Source organism: Myotis brandtii, unplaced genomic scaffold (assembly GCF_000412655.1).
Source record: "Myotis brandtii unplaced genomic scaffold, ASM41265v1 scaffold79, whole genome shotgun sequence".
NCBI classification, from domain to species: Eukaryota; Metazoa; Chordata; class Mammalia; order Chiroptera; family Vespertilionidae; genus Myotis; species Myotis brandtii.
In genome coordinates this window covers 5,020,769-5,042,854 of record NW_005371173.1, presented here as the reverse complement: position 1 = coordinate 5,042,854, position 22,086 = coordinate 5,020,769, and the positions used below count along the sequence as shown (strand labels likewise).

The following is a 22,086-nucleotide window of genomic DNA, read 5'->3' as shown; positions in this document are numbered from 1 at the left end:
GAGATTCATTTTCTTAGCCTGGGCCTGGAGGCAGCAGCTCTGTGTGAGAGAGGTAAAGTGGGGTTTTGTATGTCTGTGTAGGTATATTGGGGTGGTGAGGGTGGAGGAGGGGTGGCACCAGCAGCATATTAGTAAGGATGGAAGGGTGGTTTCCTTTTATCACATGTTCTGTATAAATCTCTTTAAAAAATACAAATTTTATTGAGGTGAATTAAACTTTTCCCCCCCAGTTTCCCCTTAATAAGCTCACGGAACTTCTAAGATATGACATGGCAGCTGCTGGCTTCACCGAAGCACTTACGTTTGCTCTGGTATGTTTACATGTTCTCTGCTCAGCTGACTGTTGACTTTGAAACTGAATTGTCGATTCCAGGATTCCTTATATAAATTTATAAAATCTAGATTACTAAAATTTCCAGGCTTTAAAAGAGTAACTTTGTTATTTGAGATGGTACAACTTTCTCATAAAGAAATGTTGGGAGATTTCTGTTTCTAATCACAGAAAAACATGAAGGACTAAAAAAAGTCTTCAATAACAGATCATAATGTATTTTATAGTTTCATGTGCGTGTTGATGGTTCACAATGAATTTCATAACCAAATTTATTAGGTTAGAATTATTAGTCTTAATTTGGCTGTGCCTGTGTCCACTAGATGCTGCCCTGGTTAAGGGCTTGGGGATTTTTCCACATTAAACGTATTCTTTGTCTTTGAACATGTTCCCAAGCATTTGCTTTGAGTTGAAAAGCTGACATAAAGGGCCGAAATCAGTAAATTAATTTTATTATAAAGGAGGAAATCCCCATCCCCTGGTAAGGCAAATGGAAGCCTAGCTTAGGAACAGCCCAAGTACAGACAATACCACCATCCTCATGTGAAAATTACTGTAGCTCTGTATCACCGCTAGAACTCATCGTAGGAGAACTATTGATGTTAAATTGCATCTGCTGAGGGCCTCAGTTATTTGCTAAATGTTTATTCTTAGCTTAATCTTAACTCACTGATTTATATAGAGAATCAACATTGTAATAAGTCAATAAGTTGATTTACAGCATTTGATACTTCTTATATTAAATTTGGTGGTCACTTTTCCATATTGATCTATTTTGTATGCATTTCTTAGTGCTCCCAGGAAGATATTGCTGATAAACTTGGTTTGGATATCTCTGCAACTAATGCAGTCCATATAAGTAATCCTAAAACAGCTGAATTTCAGGTAAGAATTTTCAGTAGAGAAAGTACATAAGTTATGAAAAGTTTTTTCAGATATTATACCTCATATGATATTGAAAAAAATCCCTTGGATAAGTTATAGTTCAGGGGTGGGCAACCCCTGGCACGTGTGCCAAACATGGCACGCCAGTAACTTTTGCTGGCATGCGAAACCCTCTCTTATAATCTTCCATTTACAATTTTTTTCTTAATATCGACTTTTTTATTTTTCAGATAAATTCAGTGTAGGTGCATCTTAGATAAATAAATAATTTTACATAACAAGTTATCTTAAAAACCATAGACGTGGATTGACGAGAGAGGGGATGAGCAATTTCTATGCCTCTGCCTTAACTTTCCCTGCCTTCCTAGATCCGACCAGTGTTTTGGTTTCATCCACATACACTTGTGAATCTTTGTTCTCAGTGATGAATGTTGTTAAGTCTCGTAATAGGAGTAGCCTGATGGATGAAAGTAGTAGCTTGTGCATATCTCTGAAGGTCACGAAATATAAACCTGATGTAAAATCTCTGTCATCAGTGATGCAGCAGCAAAAGTCCCACTGATAATATCAAACGGAGTCATAAAGTTTTCTGTCAGACTATCAGTGTACATGTATACATTAAAAAATGCCCATGGTGTTCTTTTTAATAAGAGATTTTAAAATTCATTTGGATAGGGTGATATTTCAGTTAATCTTAATGGATTTTTATTTGAGGTTATTGCAAATTTTTCTTTTTCTCACAGTTTCATTTATCAAACTTGATAGTTTTCTTTCTTTTTTTTTTAATATTTTTCTTAAGATATGGTAATGTGTTTTTAGGATTTACATCCTGTCTTAATCCTCTATATAGGTGGGAGGAAAACAGAAACACATTAAATGTCACTATAGGAAGCTGTGGCTTTGCACACTTAAGAGTCAATATTTCTGTATAAAATACATTTGAGATGAAACTGAGTCTGCCTTTTAGACTTGACAGATTCTATATTTTACTCCTGCCTTACCAACACAGATATGCCCTACCATTACTAATGTGGCTAACAGGTTTGTGTTTATTTATGGTTAAATTAAAGTTGTTTATGGTCTTGTAACTCAGTTTATTGTCTAAGCCAGCCGTGGGCAAACTACGGCCCGCGGGCCGGATCCAGCCCGTTTGAAATGAATAAAACTAAAAAAAAAAAAAGACCGTACCCTTTTATGTAATGATGTTTACTTTGAATTTATATTAGTTCACACAAACACTCCATCCATGCTTTTGTTCCGGCCCTCCGGTCCAGTTTAAGAACCCATTGTGGCCCTCGAGTCAAAAAGTTTGCCCACCCCTCGTCTAAGCCCATTCTTTTTCCTGCGTAATTTTTAACTTTGAACTATTTTCTGATAATAGATATGTTAGAAAATGAATAAAAGAAATGATATTTAGTTAAAATAAGTGAAGTTTTATTATAATTATTGTCAATAAAATTACAGAATTTTCCCACATTCCCCCAAATTAGCAATAATATTCCTTAATATCTTCAAATATCCACTCATTGTTCAAATTTTCCCAGTTGACTCAATTTTTCAGTTTGATTTGGGACTCAGATGAAATTGTACATCCAAGTTGACTGATGTGCTTCTTACATCTCTTTTACTCTGCAGGTTGTTCCCCTCTCTCTCTTTCTCTCTCTGTTGAAGGAACTGGGTCATTTGCCCTTCAGAGTTCTTACATTTAGGATTTTGCTAACTACATTCCAGTGGTCCCTATCCTATATTATTAAAGGGTAATATGCAAATTGACCCCAATGGCAGAACAACTGGGAAGGACCGGTTGCTATGACACGCACTGACCACCAGGGGGCAGACGCTCAATGCAGGAGCTGCCCCCTGATGGTCAGTGCACTTCCATAGGGGGAGTGCTGCTCAGCCAGAAGCCGGCTCATGGCTGGCCAGCACAGCGTCAATGATGTTAGTCAGACATCCCCCAAGGCTGCCAGAGGGATGTCTGACTGCCAGCTTAGGCCCGATCCCCCGGGGAGCGGGCCTAAGCCAGCCGGTGGATATCCCCCGAGGGCTCCCAGGCTGCCAGAGGGATCTTGGACTGTGTGCATGAATTTTTGTGCACTGGGCCTCTAGTATTTTCAATAAATTGGTAGTTAGATCTAGAAGCTTGATCATATTCAGGTTTGTTTGTGTGTGGGTTTTTTTAAATATTAGTGTGGGTTTTTAAATAAGCAAATAAGGTTTATATATAAAATAAAATGAGAAACACTAAGAAAAGTTATCTATGAAGTAGCTTGTTTCTATTCCAATAAGTTAAGCTTTCTTTTAACATTGTAATTTTGTTTGTATGGTTTGGGGAAGTGAAGGATATTTAAGAAAGTAGCAAGTTGCAGGTGAATTACCAGCTTGCTGATAGAATGAATGTGATAGGAAAGATGTTCTCTTTCTCCCACCTCACAATCTAGCAAGTCCTTTTAGGGGCTTACACTTCCTTGTGCAGGATCTAGGCGAGGCTGCTATTTTAGCTAGGTGGTCAGGGCAGGCCTCTGTGGGAGAGGACCTCTGCGCAGAGATTTGAAGACAGTAAGGTAGCCACATGTGGGTCTATGGGAAGAATGTCAATAAAATTACAGAAGGAAAGAGCAAGTGGGGAGGTCTGAGATGGAAACCTGCTTGTGGTGTGCGGGTGTGTGGCTGGAGTGCAGGAAGCCAGGGGACAGCAGGCGCTGAGGTGGGAGAGAGGCTCCATGTAGGACATGGGTTTTATTCAAAATTTGATGGAAACCTATTGGAGATTTTTGAGCAGGGTAGTTTCGTGATCTAATTTAGGTTTTAAAGGATCACTCAGTGGAGAATAGACCATAAGGTGGCAGGAGTGGAAGCAGAGAAACCCAGCTTAAGAAGCTCATGCAAGAGTCTGGGCCAAAAATAATGGTGTTGGAGTCTGCAGAGCCCAGATTCTCAATCATGCTGTCATACCACTGCGCGTAAAACCCTGCCAGGAACGTGATGTCTTGACAGCTGACATACTTCATATCTTAGAGTGAGAAATTTATTTCACAGACAAAAGCAGGGAAGTTTTGAGGTTTTATGTATATTTGTTTTAAAGAACTGGGATGTTTATTTGTACTTCTTTGGCTACTCAGCTGGAAACTGTAGTCGTAGCCTGCTCATAGCAGCTGCATAGTTTTTTTAGCGCCTACATATTTGTGTTGTTTTCCTCATTGTCTTGGTGTTTTAATTACATTTACATTTTCCCTGGTCCTGGTTTTTAAAATTTTGATTAATTCATATTTAATCTATTTAAATATAGGGTGGAGCAAAGGTAGGTTTACAGTTGTATGTGAAACATAAAGCTTATTCTTGTATTACTTATTAATTATTGTATTTTCATATGCACAACTGTAAACCTACTTTTGCCTCATCCTGTATTTCTATTTCTTAAAATCTACTTCAATTTTCAAAATAAGGAAGGATATGAAAATTTACATATTTAAAATCTTCAAGATTTTAATTTTAAAAATCATAGTATGTATGTACATACACCTGTGGTTTCAGGCATCCACTGAAGTTCTTGCAGCATATCTCCTGAGGATAAGAGGGAAGTACTGTATGTATGTTTGGTTCCTATTTGGTCAGTGCAATTTTGCATCTTCTCCTGTAGGTGGCGCGCACTACCCTTCTTCCTGGCCTCCTAAAGACCATAGCAGCGAATCGGAAGATGCCTCTTCCTCTGAAACTGTTTGAAATCTCTGATATTGTAATAAAAGATTCTAGCAGAGGTAAGAATGAGCCACCTTTCATTTGTATACTTAAAGCATTTTTTATTAGGAAAATTTCAACTGTATATAAAAGTAGAGAAAATAGTATAATTACCCTCATGAATACAACACCCAGCTTCAACAATTATCAACACATGGCTAAGCTTTTTTCATTTATACTCCAACCCACTTCTCCATATAATTTTAATGTAATTCCTAGACATCATATCATTTCATCCATCAGCAAACACTGTAGTATCTATTTCTAAAAGGTAAGGACTACCATTTTTGTCTTTTAAAAATAACCTATATAGCAATTATCATATGTTATTATCAGATATCTAGATAGTGTTTACATTTTCAGAATTGTTACATAAATTTAATTTTCACGATTGATTTGAATCAGTCCAAGTATGGTCCAGATATTTGGTTACTGTATCGCTTACTTCTTTTACTAGAAAGCAATTTTAACAAATAATTTAATAACATTTTGGAAGAGCCCTATTAAAACCTCAACTTGAAAAGCACTGTGGAATTTTTCTTTTTTTCTTGTATCATATGATTTAAGGTGCTTGATTTCTTGTCATTTTGGTTTAGCAGTGACTATTCACCACCACTAGTGACCGTTTGCCAGTTAGTGACTGTGGATGTGTTTACCAGTTTTTGTCGCTTTTGAGTGCAGCAAATTGCTTGGTTCAACATTTGGAATGGGGTGGTTATTTAATAAATATATATTTAGTAAGTACCTACACCTGATTGCTAAGGAAGGCTCTTATTCAAGCTTCCTATGTCTCATTCAAACTTCTGTGTCTACAAACTTATATGAGTCTGACTGTTTGGAGCTATATATGAGGTCATCTCTTGGTGAGCAGTGCCCTCAAATGACTAAATTGCTGGCGTTTTTCCTTAGTTCCCTAAAATTAATAGTTCAAGTCCTGGCAGTGTTTATTCAGTGAGTCTTCTCCAGACTACAGGCCTCAGAATGTGTTCTTTTCAATCAGTTAACAAAAGCAGAGTCCTTTTTCTCGACCTCCTGTATGTGGACCGTCCATAGCAAACTTTTCAGCCAAAGCTGGTGCCATCTGCTCCCCAGTATGCAGCCTGTTTTCAGTCAACAGCATCACCTCGTATTTGTGTGGTGCCTTTTACTTTCCAAAACAAATTTTTTAAAATATATATATGTATATATATTTATTGATTTCAGAGAGGAAAGGAGTGATAGAAACATTAATGATGAGAGAGAATCATTGATCGGCTGCCTCCTGCACACCTCCTGGAACCCGCAACCCGGGCATGTGCCCCTGACCGGAATCGAGCCTTGGGACCCTTTAGTCCTCAGGCCAATGCTCTATCCACTGAGCCAAACCAGCTAGGGCCAAAATAATTTTTAAGCATACGTTTTTCTCTTTTGATTGTTACACCAGCTCTTTGAAGTAGAAGGGACAAAAATTTTTTCTAGCCTTCATAAATATTGCCCTTAGAGCTAGGGTTAGGATTTTTATCTCAGTGCATATATCCTTAGAGAATAAACATTCATTTAAATATCAGCCTATGGAGAGTGTTCTTTGGGTAATAAATCTGCTATAATAGAAATCTGAAACCATTTTCAGTGCTGGCTCTAAATAGTTGTAAGGGTTCTTGTGCTTCAAGTCCTCCATTGGTACAACTAACTAAGAATGTGTTGTAATTCCAATGTCAAATTTTTCTGTTAACTTTGACTTGTTTTCTTTCATCTTAGTTCTTTGAGTTTTACATTGTTTTGATCCTTGGTGATTCAAACATATTTATAAATAGAGAATTGGGTTAATTACACTAGGTTTCCTCAAAAGTATTGGAATTCTATTTTAGCAGTAGGCCTCTTCCCTAATTGTAAGGGCTCCCTATAGGGCTGTGCAGAGCTGGGCATGCTCACAAGCAAGCTGCTCAGAGTCTGGAGGGTGAGGGTGAGGGTGAGGAGCAGGCTGGGATCCTCACAATTGTCACAGGAGGGTTTTGCTGTTGGCAAGGAGCACATGGGGGCACTCACAGTGTTACAGCCTGGGTAGAGGTGCATTTACTGATTTTTCCTTCTGTGTTTCTTGGGAAGGCCTAGACATAGACTCCACTCTGCCCCAAGGCCCAGGCTTGGAGATTACCTCTCCTATTGAGAGAGATGGTCTTAGGTACTAGTGCTGTAGGCAGAAGCCAGTCCATATGCTTTTTAACTCAAAGATGTGCATTTCTGCTGCACTTGATTTCATTAGGAGGAATAATTCTCATCTCTGTAGCAGACCTCTTTCATTCCTGTTTTCAGTTGTGATTATTCTGCTCTGTTTTCTCCATCCAGCCATTTCCATCTGATAGTTACTTCTGCCTGTTGTCTTGCGCCATTATGGTTTATTCTCTTTAAAAATTTCTATCATATCACTAGGATTTGAGGAATGAGAGGAGGTACATCTGCTTGGTAAGTTTACCATCTTGAAAACATAGGTTTGCTTTCATTTATTTTGAGTGTGCTTCCTCTTTAGGTAGGCCTGGATTTTATTTTAGAACAAAAGTAGCTTTTCTGATGGATTATTTTAAATATGTACTTGTGGGTTCCCTACTTGTCATCTGGTGCACACAGACGACTCTCTAGGTGAGGCAGCCAGTGCTGCGGTTCGGAAGAGAGTGCAGCCCAGGTTTCAGTCATGGTTCTGCCACTCAACAGCTATTACCTTTGGACAATTTATTTAATCTCTCTCTGCCGTAGTTTCCTCATCTGTTCCATGGGGATAATGACAGCATTTACTTCATAGATGCGTTATAAGGATTACAGGAAAAATTTCAGCCACATAATAAGCACTTTTGATGTCTGCTTTTACTATTAGGGCAGTGATGGTGAACCTATGACACGCGTGTCAGAGGTGACACGCGAACTCATTTTTTTGGTTGATTTTTCTTTGTTAAATGGCATTTAAATATATAAAATAAATATCAAAAATATAAATCTTTGTTTTACTATGGTTGCAAATATAAAAAATTTCTGTATGTGACACGGCACCAGAGTTAAGTTAGGGTTTTTCAAAATGCTGACACGCTGAGCTCAAAAGGTTCGCCATCACTGTATTAGCAACCCCCAACGCCAGATACCTAGCTTCCCAGTTTGGTCAGTTTCTGTGAGAATGATGTGAAAACCTTGACTGGCCATTCAAGGATTAATGTCACCTTGCTGTGCACTTGGGGCTCATTTTTATCCTAACTTTTGCTTAATTGGTTTTTCTTCTGTTGTGCACTTTTTTGGGGGGTGGGGTGGGGTAAGAAAACCAAAATGTACTAATGTGGGGATTTACTTAAGAAAAATAAGAATCTTGTTTTTTCAGTAATTTATCACTCACTTCTTTTTAGTGAATTGAGCACATATGTTTTTACTATCTTTCAAATCAGTAAGCATTTCTCTGTTGGATTTACATTAGCCATTTCCTCCTAAAGAAAAAACTATTTTGAAGAAAAAAAATCTAGTCCATCAAAAGTGAAATGATAAAAGAGGTTTCCAGTTAATATGAAAGTGTCTCAAATTTTCATGAGGGCAAACCCAAACTAGTGATTCAAAGGGACAGAAATATGTGGTAAGAGTGAGCAAGGCAGTCTCATTCATCACTCATTGCTAGGGACTGCTCAGAAAATAGGAGGCAGAGTTGCCAGTCTTGAGAAAGATAGAGCAGGGAACAGATGTTTAGATAGATAGTGCTTGGAGGGAATGTGCAAGGTGCCCTGATGGCACAGACAAGGAAGTGACTAACTTGTTTGGTAAGATTTAGGAAATACCCAACATTACCAGCCTCACGTCAGCGTGTGTAGGCAAGCATATCTTCCCAGATGGAAATGAAAAAGGAATCTGTACTGGATTTCAGTGCCTCCCACAGGTTTGCCTGGCCTGCATTTCTGTAAGAGTAAATGGAAGGCTACTAGCCCCATTTTCATGCTTGACCTCATTGGCCAGTTTCCTGTGCTGAAGTGGACTTTTTGACTGACTGTCATGTTGTGATGCAGGCTGGCTGCCCATTTATGGCTGAGTCAGGCGCACTGCTCAAGTATTAAGACTTCCCCTCAGACTCAGACACATTCCAGTTCTTTGAGGCTGAGCCAACCACTGCATTTATTGAGTCTTAAGATCCGAAGTTGCTGCAACATTTAAAAAAATTAGACATCCCTTTGGTTGGGCAGAGTGACATGTATCTTTGGAATGAGAAGTTAATGCAGACTGCTGAGGGGTAAATTTTTAGCTTTATAAAGGGGAAATCAGTTGAGGCAGCCCTGAAGCTATCAAATCAGGCTGCTGTGTGAGTTATTGATTGGTTCCAGTTGTTAATACTTTTGTTTTTTCTGTTCGGTGTCAAGGCTAACTAAACTGTAAACAAAATAGTAAAAAACTACTTTAGAGGAACAGAGGACCTGATTGTGAACTGCTAATCTTTATGCTCAGAAAAGGAACTCTATTTTGCAAAGCCAACATTCTGGCATTTTATTAAATGCAGATTGAAATCTACCATCACAGCCCTAGCTGGTTTGGCTAAGTGGATAGAGCGTCAGCCTGTGGACTGAAGGGTCCCAGGTTCGAGTCCGGTCAAGGGCACATGCCTGGGTTGCAGGCTCGATCCCCAGTAGGGGGTGTGCAGGAGGCAGCCGATCAATGATACTCTCTCATCATTGATGTTTCTCTCTCTCCCTCTCCCTTCCTCTCTGAAATCAATAATATATATATATATGTGTGTGTGTGTGTGTGTGTGTGTGTGTGTGTGTGTGTGTGTGTATATATATATCTACCATCACAGTTTATTCCATGATGGTCTCTGAAACTGCCAGTATGCCTAGAAGCTCACTGAAAGGGCAGGAAAAAATGCATCGCTGGGTTGAATTTAAGTTTAAAAGGAGCCACAGCCTAAGAAAGATGACAGCTTTGTAACATACAGAGGGTGATGTAGAGTTAGCACTAAACAGCCATCTTGTCAATTTGACATATATCTGTGGAGAAGCCTGATAATCAAATTGCCATGCACTTTAGTTTCAACTACTGCATTTAAAGAATTTGGGGTGTTAATTATCCTAGTAGATGGAATAGGTTAGAGGCCCTTGACCACTCAAAGGGCCGAGGTTCCCTCACTTGCCTTAGCAGGCACCCCTACTCCAAGCCTTCACTTCCTGCTCAGACCGGTCCTGTCTCCAGAGCATTGCTGCAGCCCTGGACAAGCTGCATTTCCTCTGCTTCCCACGTCCCTGTTTAAATAGCTTCTAAAATTTCATGTTCTCCCTGAAGCTGATTTTCTAAATCAGAGAATGATCTACTTCTTACCTTGACTAGTTTGATATGAGCCCCAGAATTTACTTTTTAAACTTTAGTCACAATATATATTTAAGATTCTTGTTCCTTTCTCCTCTCTGGGCCACCATGGCTACAGGGAACATAACTAATTCACTGTTCTTTTATGATTTGGGTTGTTCTTTCAATTTGTTCTTGGCTTTTACCATTCATGAATCTGTCTTATACTGTGTAATCTACTAAAATATAGGGTCCAGATCTTTATAGTTTTTTCTGTAACTCTTTGCTTCATAAAGAGCTCAATAAAAGTGTTATAATTATGAGCTTGTGAAATACTTCATCTCTGAGAATTGTCCATTAATTCTGCAGCCATCAAATAATGGAAGATTATCTAGCATCCACATGTGGAATGTGGTTATCTGAAGAGAGCTTATGTCATCAGTCTGGATTAATTTAATTTTACTACTTCATATTTTTGGCATGTAGAATTTCCCAATTAATAATTTAAAAAATATGGGTGTAAGGTACATTGACATTAACAATATTTGAAGTAGCATTATTCATATATATATGCATCTTAATTGTGTAAATAACATCATTTTTAATAGAGACAGTTATTTTAGTATGTTTGGCACTACATAGTTAAGATCTGCTAACGTGAGTATAATGTGCTCTGTCATGCATTGCATATTTTTTAATAGATAAAAATCCATTCCAGGTTTATGTTAACTAAATAAAAGCCAACCCACAAGGATACAACTTTTTCCTTCATGCATTGAGAAGATCATAGGTTTTCCTCACATTTGTTTCTTGGCTTTCAGCATTATTTAAAAATGAAATCTGTATTTTGGTGCTATAATATAGGTATGTTTTAAGGAAAGTTATTTTTTATTATGTTTGTTTTTAAAATTGAAAATATTTGTAATATCCTTAAGAACTTTTATTAATATATATTTCTAACTTAAAAGTAATTCTATTATCTTGGTATTTAAAACAAACAAACACATATCCAGCTTCTCTGTAATCCTACTCTTAGAATTAGTTGCCAGACATTTTCTATGCACGTGCAGTCATGTTACACATTTCTATATATAGTCTATATGTGGATAAATACTCTTGAGTTCATACCAGTGGAATTATGCTTTACCTGTCCAGTTTTTTCCTGTGGACACATTCTGTTCATCTCATTCTTTTTAATGGCTGCACAGTATTCCATTGTGTGGATATGCTATAATTTATTTACTCAGACTGTTGATGAATATTTAGATTGTTACCAGGGTTTTGCTAAAATATGTACTTCTAAAAATTTTTAGAAATAGAATTGGTCGGTCCATAGGTATGCCTGTTAAATGTTTGCTATCTTGTCAACTTTTTTTCCAAAAAGGTTTTTTACAAATTTGCAGTCCTGTTTTTTCATTTTAGGTGTAATTTTTTAAGGTATATGTCTTCAGGAGATTCTTTTAGCTTTTGTGAATCATTTAATACTACACTGAAAATTTTCAGGAGATAATGTATAAACTCCAATCTCTTGGGGACCAATATTAAAGCAATTTATTGGATGGAAAAGACTAAAAATCAAGGTGCTTTGTTTTATTTTCTGAGCTTGGCCAAACTATTAATCTCAAGCTCAGTACAAGCCAGTGATTACCCTGGAAGCCTTTTTGATTTTCCAGCAGGCTTTCTCTGGACATCTGTATTTGGGCTTCTGGGTGAATGTGGAAGTAAAGATGGAAAGGTTGAAGACTGCCCTTTTCCAGTCTGTGCCATAGATGGTAACATAACCTAACACCCCTGATTTGCTCTTAATCGTTGGTACTTTTGTGAAGGAGGATCTACACCAAGCAAGAGCCTATTCTAAATATTTGAGTTGTATGCAGTAGTCATCTAATAAGGGACATCTTCTACCATTCTTTTTTCCTTTCTCTTTAAAAAGAAATAATTTGGCATGATCTTTCAGCTTACAGAAGCGTAGCCCGCCGCCCCTCCTCTGGGTGGGTAGATCAGCCTCTCCAGGCAGTACTTTGAAGTCTGTGAAATACATTGGTAATTTAGGCTGACACACTTGGCAGACCCGTCTAAAAAGCAGAATTGTTTGATGGCATGACACAAGAGGTCTGTTAGCTGAGTTATAAAGAACTGAGTCAGTTATAAAGAACTGAGTCATTTGCAACAAACCCTAATTTTGGCATGAAATTTAAATGGTTCTTGTTTTGTGGCATGCAGTCAGTGAGCTCTGTGATGTAGCATGGTCCCTGGGTGCAGAATCCTAGGAAATGGGGAGTGTACCACACCTCACAGTTCTCCAGGGAGGAGTGGGAGGAATGGGGTATGTGGTTATTGTTCTCTTTTTTCAGTTCAGCCGCAGTAGGACTATCTTAGCAAGATGTGAGGAAGCCAGTCTAGAGGGAGTGGGGGTTCTTAGGAAATGTGGAAAACCAGCCAGTCATTGGTGGGAGTTGGGAGGGGCTGCCTAAATAAAGAGTTTAATTTAATTCTTATGGTGGGTTAATAAGTAAAATGCCCTAAAAGTTAGTGGCCTATCTTAAAAATATTGCAAAGTTGAATCTAAAAAATCTATAATTCATTAGTATGTGTGTGTGTGTGTGTGTGTGTGTGTGTGTGTAATGTGTGTTCTATAAACACCCTGAAACTTTTCTTGGAGTATAATTTTTTTAAAGTCCTGTATTTTTTATTATAGTTTTATTATTCTGACCATCAAAATCACTTAATTTGTTTTTTTTAATATTCTAATTCTTTAAACCAGATGTTGTTCCTCTTTAGGTAAGTTTTACATAATTTGAAGATCAGGAAAGAAGTATCCCAAGGCAAAGGTTACTAAAACAAAGCTTCCAGTTTATGTTGCTAAGCTCTCTGAGTGGTGGCATTACTGTTGGGCTGTTCTCTCACAGTAAAATGGAACAACAAAGTAGTTTCAATACGTGTCTGTGTGTTCAAGTGGAAGCATGTGACACCAACAAATGGGTACCACATGGCAAGAGATGCCCAGGAGCAACTCAGTGTTATGAAAGGGATAATTTAGTTCTGTTTCGTTTCATTATTTCCCCCTTCAGAATGGAGAGCGGAATGGAAAGAGGGAGAGGGAAAGAGGGAGGGAGGGAGAGATTGAAATTTCCTACAGAGGAATCAGGCCCCTCAGTTTATGCACATGGTTGGTTTATTGAGGTTTTATAGCTGCCTGATTTTAATATTAATCTGTATTCTTACACCTTCAAGTAAAGCTTTTAGATACCAAATGTCTTTATCTTTGCAAATGGAAATGATAGAGAGAGTACTCACTTTCCTGCATCCGCTGACTCTTGTGCTGACATAGAATGTGGCCAGTTGTCTGGTCTTGGCCTTGTTAAATAGTTACTTGTATGTGCTTACCTTCCTTTCCAGGTTTTATTCATTTATTCAGAAAATGACTGTTAGGGTTTAGTTTGTGCAGGCCCTGTGCTGACTCTGACTGTTATCCTCCAGGGATACCTACAGAAGAGTGCCTTGACCATGATAGGTACTGAGAAATGTTACATGGCAAGAACAGTTATTTCTCCATGTGGTCAATCAGTGTTTAACTTAGAATACACTTTCCATGAGTGACAGTATTGTTGATAGCTATAAACTTTAGTTAACTAACTTCTAAAAATAATTTACTCCAGTTACTTACCTAGAATTCTTAGAAAACGTTAGAACAAACATCTGTTTGTCATATAAAAAGCATTTCAGGAATGGATATCTTTGACTATATTAGGTAAATATATAACCATATATAAGTTTGCCCTTATATTGTTGTCATTCAAATCCATTAGAGATTGCCACTGTATCATGGAAAGACCATGGGTTTAGAGTCAGATGATTCTGGTCAAATCCTGGTTTTGTCATTTATTAGCTATGTAATTAAATATAGTTAGCTCCAGCCAGTTGGCTTGGCTTTGTGCAAAATCTTTCTGAACTTGTGTTTCTCCATCCTATTTTATAGGGCAAATAAAACCTAGCTTACATGATTGTCTTGAAAATTAAATAAGATTATAGATACATTGATAGACAGGTAGATAGTTAACATTAGTTTCTATTTTCTTTTTACCCCATTTATGTGCTCACTTTTATATAAATTGCTTTAGTAGGTGAGAACAGTGTCTTAAAATACCCATTTTATTTGGACATCTGGAAGGTAAAAGGTATTCAGTATTTTGTGTCAATTATGCAATGGGAATTGTTAATCAAAAACCTTCGAGGTTAAAGTGTTTCTTAAAGAAAGATTTTGTTGAGCTACATGCTACCCAGAGAAAGGACCAGCTCCTGGGCATGCAGTCTGAGCCACCAGTAGCAGGGCTGGATGGAGAAGACACCATGTCCATGGTCCTGGGCTTACAGGTCTCTTTTATACAATGAGTTTGGAAAAGAAAGATGTAAGTTGTTTTGAAAGAATTTACATTGACTATAGATAAGGGGGGCTGGAAAAGGAGAAGTGGGGGATAGTTCTGCGATAGGTGCACAGTCCACAGCAAATACTTGATGTTTTGGATTGGTTGTGGGCAGCAGTCTGGAAAGTGTGTGTGTAACCAGGATGCAGTGCCTTCTGGAGGTGTCTTTTGGTGATCGGCTATTCTTTCTAGATAATTGAGGAAATTGCCACCTGAAAGTTAATGCAGTTTCAGCATACATTCAGGAATGTAAGCAGTCATTTGTTGGTTCTGGCCCTCCTGCTGTTAACTGATCAACCCCTTCTTGTCTCTTCCTTGCACCCTACAGCCTATTATAATTTAATTTAGGATGTCTCAGAATTTTTCCTTCTCAGAATAAATCTGTGGAAGAACTTTTGCTCAATACATCTTATATATAAAAGCCTAAGCGACCAGCCCACTGGCCGGTAGCTATGGCGCACACTGACCACCAGGGGCAGACGCTCAACGCAGGAGCTACCGAGCTGCGGTGATTTGGCAGCTGCGGTTTTTGGGTGATGCAACCGGAACCAGAGAGGAGGGAGCCCGATTCTGGGGTGCATCACCCGCGAACCACCCTCTAGCAATCTGTGACCCCTCAGGGGATGTTGGAGAGCCGGTTTTGACCGGATCCCCGCAGGCAGGCCAAGGGACCCCAGCAGTGCACGAATCTGTGCACCAGGCCTCAAGTGTTAATTTAAAGCAGCTTTTTTATTTTCAGTTTGTTCCCTGATAGACATTAGTTTTCTCTTTTCCTAATTTGAAAAGCAAAATGAAGCTAACATTCATTCAGTATCTGTGTTAGAGTTGTGGTTTCCTCTAGAATTAATTAAAGGGCCACAAGTGTATATACCCATTATAAAGTAAATGATCACCATTGAATTTGAGTCTACCTTTATATGCTATACGCTTCTTTAAAAAAAATAAAGTTTTAATATGGGTCTATATTTTTGTAACCATCACTACAAGATTTAAAACAGTTCTATCACCCCGAAAACCCTTCATGTTTTCTATTATACTCAAATTTTTTCCTCCATATCTAACCTCAGGCAGACACTACCTCTTATTGGTTGCTATAATTTTACCTTTTCCAGAATATCATACAAATAGACTCATGTTGCCCTAGCCGGTTTTGCTCAGTGATTAGATCGTCAGCCCCCAGATTAAAAGGTTTCGGGTTCGATTCTGGTCAAGGGCATGGACCTCAGTTGCAGGCTTGATCCCGGCCTCTATCGAGTGCAGGAAGCAACCAATCAATTTCTCTATCACACCCATGTTTCTCTTTCTCTCTCTCTCTCTCTCTCTCTCTCTCTCTCCCTCTCTCCCTCTCTCCCTCTCCTCCTCTCCCTCTCCCTCTCCCTCTCTCTTTCCCTTCCTCCCTCCCTCCCTCCCTCCTCCCTTCCACTCTTCAAAAATCAATGGAAAAAATATCCTTGGGTGAGGATTCACACAAAAAACACAAACAACAAAAATCAAATAGACTCATGTTATATGTAGCCTTTTGAGACTGACCTCTTTCATTCAGCATAGCACCCTTGAGATTAATCTAAATTGTCAACTCTATCAATAGGTTTGTTCCTTTTTCTTGATGAGTAGTATTCCATTGTATGGATGAACCACAATTAGGTATCCAATTACCCATCAGGGTTCATTTGGACTGTTGCAAGTAAACGATATTACCTTTTTGAAAATATAACCACTTTTAAGATCAGTATTTCAAAGTAGAATAACATATACTAATCAAGGAAAATATGGAAAAATAGATGAAACTTGAAAAAATTATCTCTGCGCAAACATAACCTCTGTTAACACGTAAGTGCATTTGTTTTATCTTTTTCCTGTGCATGGAGTTTTCTGGCTTATGGTTATATTTACATAGTTGTAATTCTTCATTTATTGCTTTTTTTCCTGTTTTAATTGTAAAAAGTATATATAACATATAGTTCAAAAAGATTATTATCAAGCAAACGCTAGTGTAGCCATCCAACATAAGAAATGGAATATTGCCACTATCTTAAGCTTCTTTAAGACCCTCCCCATCATATCACTTTCCCTTTACCTACAGTAATCACTGTCCTAACTTTTGTGACAGATTCCCTTCTTTGCTTCATAGTTTTTGAACCTATTGTATATTTTTCCCTTTTATTTACTATTTCATTTACTATTTCTAGCTGTATTATACATCTTAATAAGGATGCTTTTTAGCCATAGTATTCTGATGAATGATTGTACTATTTTATGTAGCCATTCCCCAATTTAGTGGTTTCTAGTTTCACTACTGGAAATAATGCTTTGTGCAGAAATATCTTTCAACATGAAGCCTTTTCTTGTGTTTAGGATTATTTACTTTGTATAGTATTGTGAATAAAAGATGATGAAGTTTTAAGGCTCTTAAGTTTGTTGCTAAATTGTTTACAAAGAGTTTTACCAGTTTATACCACTGTGGAGCCTTATTATTCCTGGGCCAACATTCAAGGTTTCTTATACTTCCCCAAATCAAAACACCTCAGGGAATTTGATGGTTGAAAACCATATTATTTTGCATTTGACGTTGAATGGTTGTCAGTGTATTTACTAATGGGTTTTCTTTTCTGTTTGCTGCCCAAGTTTGTGTTGGTGTAAATCAGATTCTTAAGTAATGGTCAATGTGACCTTGTTACTAATTCTTTTATTTTTTCAGATGTAGGTGCAAGAAACTACAGGCACCTTTGTGCTGTTTATTATAGCAAGAATCCTGGTTTTGAGATAATCCACGGGCTACTGGACAGAATTATGCAGCTGCTTGATGTGCCTCCCGGTGAAAAGAAGAGGGGATATGTGATCAAAGCATCAGAAGGTAGGACAGATCGGCTGAATGTAGTTTGTGATAACGTAATGAAGTGGCCGTGCCCTAGTTTTGATAGTTTTTTTTTTTATTTGGGGGGAGATAGAGCCTCATTTCAATTATTTGTTAGTATTTTCTAGAAAATACTCTTTTCTACCTACATTTAAAGAAAATGCTTTTCAGAGCTCTTGTGCTGCGCAGTGTACTTTCATTCCAGCTGAGTGTGAGTAACTCTTAGTTATTGGCACTGTTAAGCACCAGCACCATAGTGAACCCAGAAGACCAAACTGGAAGCTGAGAGAATCTAAACTGCTGATTTGTACTCAACGACACCTGTCTAAGGCCTTTAAGGCAAAAAAACAAAAACAAAACCCTCAAAAGTTATTCTGAAAGACTTCATGTATGTTAATCAAATCATAAAGTTGACCGAGGAAAGGTGGGAATCCTGCATAAAAGCCCAAGCAGAGTAAAATCTGCTGGAGAGTTTAGATTAGGCCAGTGGTCGGCAAACTCATTAGTCAACAGAGCCAAATATCAACAGTACAACGATAGAAATTTCTTTTGAGAGCCAAATTTTTTAAACTTAAACTATATAGGTAGGTACATTGTTATTAACGTAATTAGGGTACTCCTAAGGCTTAGGAAGAGCCACACTCAAGGGGCCAAAGAGCCGCATGTGGCTCGCGAGCCACAGTTTGCCGACCACTGCCTAACCGAATGGGGTGTGAATACTTCCTAATGTGCTAGTTTCCGATTGTCCAAGGACTTCTGAAATTTTTTTGCTTCTCATGTATAGCTGAATCTGAGTTTATTTTGTTCGGCAAGAGATCCAGAAACAACTGGAAACAAATATTTTACTACTGGTTTCTACTGTTTTACCTGATAATTTTTTATAACTATATTTGGCTTCTTAAATTTTTAACAAAGCATTCATTTTTTAAAAGTGCTATTTAGCAGGTACTTGGTTTTGTTTTTCCCTTAGATTTATTTGTCTTAGTCCTCTGAGATTTTTTATTTTTATTTTTTCCTCTGAGATTTTTGTTGTTGGTTTGTTTTAATGTGTGTGTGTGTGTTGTTTTTTTTTTTTTGAGACTTCTTTGAAAATGTAATAAGCCGGAAATATATGGGCCCTTTTATGTTAAGGTTGTGGGGTTGTCTGTTTCTAATAATTACAGTTGAGAAGTTAAATATTGTTTTCTACCACATCTCTCATTAGAAATAGCAATGAAGTTGTGTTATGCTTATAGAATTCTAGTGTTAGCACTAAATCTTGGGGTTCATCAAATCCAATTTCCTGGGTTGACAAGTGAAGGAACCAAAGCAAAGCAAGTTAAATGAGTTGGGCTGGGTCACACATGTAGGACCTGAGGTGTTTGTAGATCTTTCTGTTCAGTTTGTTAGGCCAAGTTGTTACTAAGGTTTTTAATTACATATGAGGACAGAGTCAAGTTTTGTTTCCTTTGGAATTCACTTTGACTCTCATAATATTGTAATGTTTTAAAGTTTTTATGTCTATGAGATGTCCAAGATTTATGAATTTGAGAAGCTTTGGTACAACTTCTTTATACTTGTGTAGCCTGGACTAGTACATATTTCGGTATATCTAACTGGCTTTCTTTGAGAAAAGGTACTTTCTTTCAGTATCACCAGCACTGGCCACATCATTTTTCTCAGTATGCTTTCTGTAAGAGCCATCAAGCCAAAAACAATCAGTGTCATTATAATTAATAGTTCCTCATTTCTCATAGGGATTTCTAAGTTTAAATTTATCTAATGACAAATATGATTATATAAATGCGATCATCTTTTTTTTTTTAGAATAATATTGTTTTAAATATATTTTATTGATTTTTTACAGAGAAGAAGGGAGAGGGATAGAGAGCCAGAAACATCGATGAGAGAGATCGATCAGCTGCCTCCTGCATGCCCCCCAGTGGGGATGTGCCCGCAACCAAGGTACATGCCCTTGACCGGAATCGAACCTGGGACCCCTGAGTCCGCAGGCCGACGCTCTATCCACTGAGCCAAACCGGTTCGGCTGATTATCTTTTTATGGTTAAAGAAATTAAGACCTAAAGACGTGGCTTTTTAAAATGAATCAGTATTAGTTCTTCATCTAAAATTTCATATGCATATGAACCATATATATATATACATACATATATATATATATATATATATGTACATATACATATATATCATATATGTCTTGAGCAAAATTTGTAAACACAAAGATTTGGTTGCTGGGGTGTGTTTAGCCAAATCATTATTTCAAATTTATATTTTGTATGTAGTTTTTTCCTGCTAAGAAAAGATCTTCTAAGTATCAAAAAGTAGAGTAGAAAGAGATTAAGAACGACTGTGTCCTGCCAGTCTTGATTACTGAGTTGTCTTCTGTTACTCTGGCATATGGTTTACCTTTTAATAATTAAAAATCCCTGGTGACTTTGCAGTTATAATTGAGCTAAGTCTGTTCACCAGAGATTCCTGCTAATGTCAATCAACTGGCAGTTATACCTCCTTTCTTTCTGTCCTTCTAATGCAGACCACCCGTTTCCCTTTGTACGGTTTTGTTTGGAGGTAGGGATGAGTAGAGTGGAACTTGATTCCCCCTGAGGAACTTAGCCCTGCTCATTATGAGAGAAATCTGGAAACTCCTTTGATTGATCATCACATTGATCCTGAGGAGTTCTGTTGACATTGGCGTGTGACCTTGCTTATTTTATTATGCAGGTGGCAGTGCTGTGCAGCATGCAGAGCCTCTGCTGTGCTCGCTTAGCTTTACATAGTTTTCATTTGCTGAGCCCCCTGCAATTAAAAGTGAGATATTCTGAGTTAATGATAGAATAAGGTCAGTTGTTGAGTGGAAACAAAGAAAGAAGAACCTTTAACTTTTTAGCAGATTCTAGAGCATCTTGAAGGTCTCACAAGTGTCAGCTCAGAATGTTTTAGTGGCACTAGATCAGATTCTTAGAGCATATGTATGTGTTCTTTTCCAGGCTTCTTCCCTTTTGTTTTTGTGGCTTGTTGCAAGCTAAATTATGTATGTTAAAATGCATTTATCCTTTCAAAAACCACGTCTGGGCAGGGAAAATTCTCCACATTTTTGTTTTTAGAACAGTTATGTGGTTCCTGGGAAAATCAGTGGCAAAAGCCATTTCTTACAGAAGGCAGTGGGCTTTGTGTGGGATTGGCTGCAGTGACTTGCGGGTGTATTTTTCCCCTTTAATTTGTTACCTATTTCAGTTTTGTTTATATACAATTCTACAGAAAACTTCAAATTAACCTGAGACAAGATCTCTCAATTCTAGTTTTCATGCTGCTCAGAATTCATTTTGTGAAATGAAAAGTAACCTTGTAAGTAATGTGCACATAATCCTGCACCATATGTACCCACAGCAGCTATTCAGATACCTTCTGTTACAGTAACACCTAATGATTATTGACATGACCTGTAGGTCGTGACCTTTTTCCTCTCTCAGGACACCTGTGAAAGATTTCAGATGCTAAAAACTTCGGGTGAAATTGTGATGTTTCCCTGGTTTTTAATGTAATATGAGCTTGGGAATATGTGCTGACACCTTGTTGAAGTAAAGGTGTTCCATTTATGATTTGATTTACAGAAAACGTTCTGGACTAGACTAAAGGGGATCTGCATGACATATCCACATTTAGTTATCACCAACAAAGACATTATTCTGTTAAGGCACCAGGTTTACTCGTAAAAGAAAAAGGTTTGAAAGTTTTTAAGCTTCCTGGCCTTATTCCTCTGGTTCCCTATTTTTGTGTGTTTGAGAGATTTCAAATACATTCAAAGATGGGATTAAAAGACAGCAATATGAAACTCATTAGCAGTAATCAGTACACAGTGGACACAGCCCTGTAACACAGGCACAATGTTTATAAATTATGGCTTCTGCAGTTATCACATGAGTCATTTAGCTCTGTATTGTTTTTGAGTATGTTTGTTTCTCTTGCCCACTTTTTCTTAAATGTACAAGGCAAAGTTCTCATGACTCATGTTCACCCTCTTTGCGGGTGGTATACTTTGGTTCTTATTTAACACTAGTGACCTGGTGCATGGATTCATGCACATTGGAAGGAAATTAATTAGAAGGTGGCCGGCGGGGCGGGGCAGGACTGGGAGAGATGGACCAGACACACCCTGGAGCCAATCTGCCATGGTCCGTCCCTGATGTCTGCGGAGTGAATGGGGTCCCTCCAGCAGGTGAGGTCCCTCGGCCTGGCCTGTGGGGATTGGGCTGAAACCAGCTCTCTGACATCCCCCGAGGGGTCCTGGAGTGCGAGAGGGCACTCTGCAAAGTTGCTGTCATACAGGGTGTGGAACACAAACCAATGTTCAGTAAACCAGATTCAGGGCGGACACCCCCCAGCAACAACATAACCCACGGCCAAAGGTGGAATAACATGCCCTGCGAGGAATCGGGCTCCCTCCTCTCTGGTTTCAGGGTGTGTCACCTGAGAACTGCTGCTGCCAAGTCACTGCAGCTCGGCAGCTCCTGCATTGAGCATCTGCACCTGGTGGTCAGTGCGAATCTTGGTGACCAGTTCAACGGGTGGAGGGACAC

General features: G+C 38.2%; 1 protein-coding gene across 1 annotated transcript in view; it reads left to right on the top strand.

The window, feature by feature from the left end:
• FARSB (phenylalanyl-tRNA synthetase, beta subunit) overlaps positions 1–22,086 on the top strand; it is a 51,710-nt gene that overhangs the window by 19,297 nt on the left and 10,327 nt on the right. The window contains exons 13-16 of the mRNA XM_005883488.2: positions 231–311; positions 1,124–1,216; positions 4,857–4,974; positions 17,354–17,509. Of these exons, the coding sequence (XP_005883550.1) occupies positions 231–311; positions 1,124–1,216; positions 4,857–4,974; positions 17,354–17,509 (448 nt within the window). The remainder of the gene's footprint in view (positions 1–230; positions 312–1,123; positions 1,217–4,856; positions 4,975–17,353; positions 17,510–22,086) is intronic.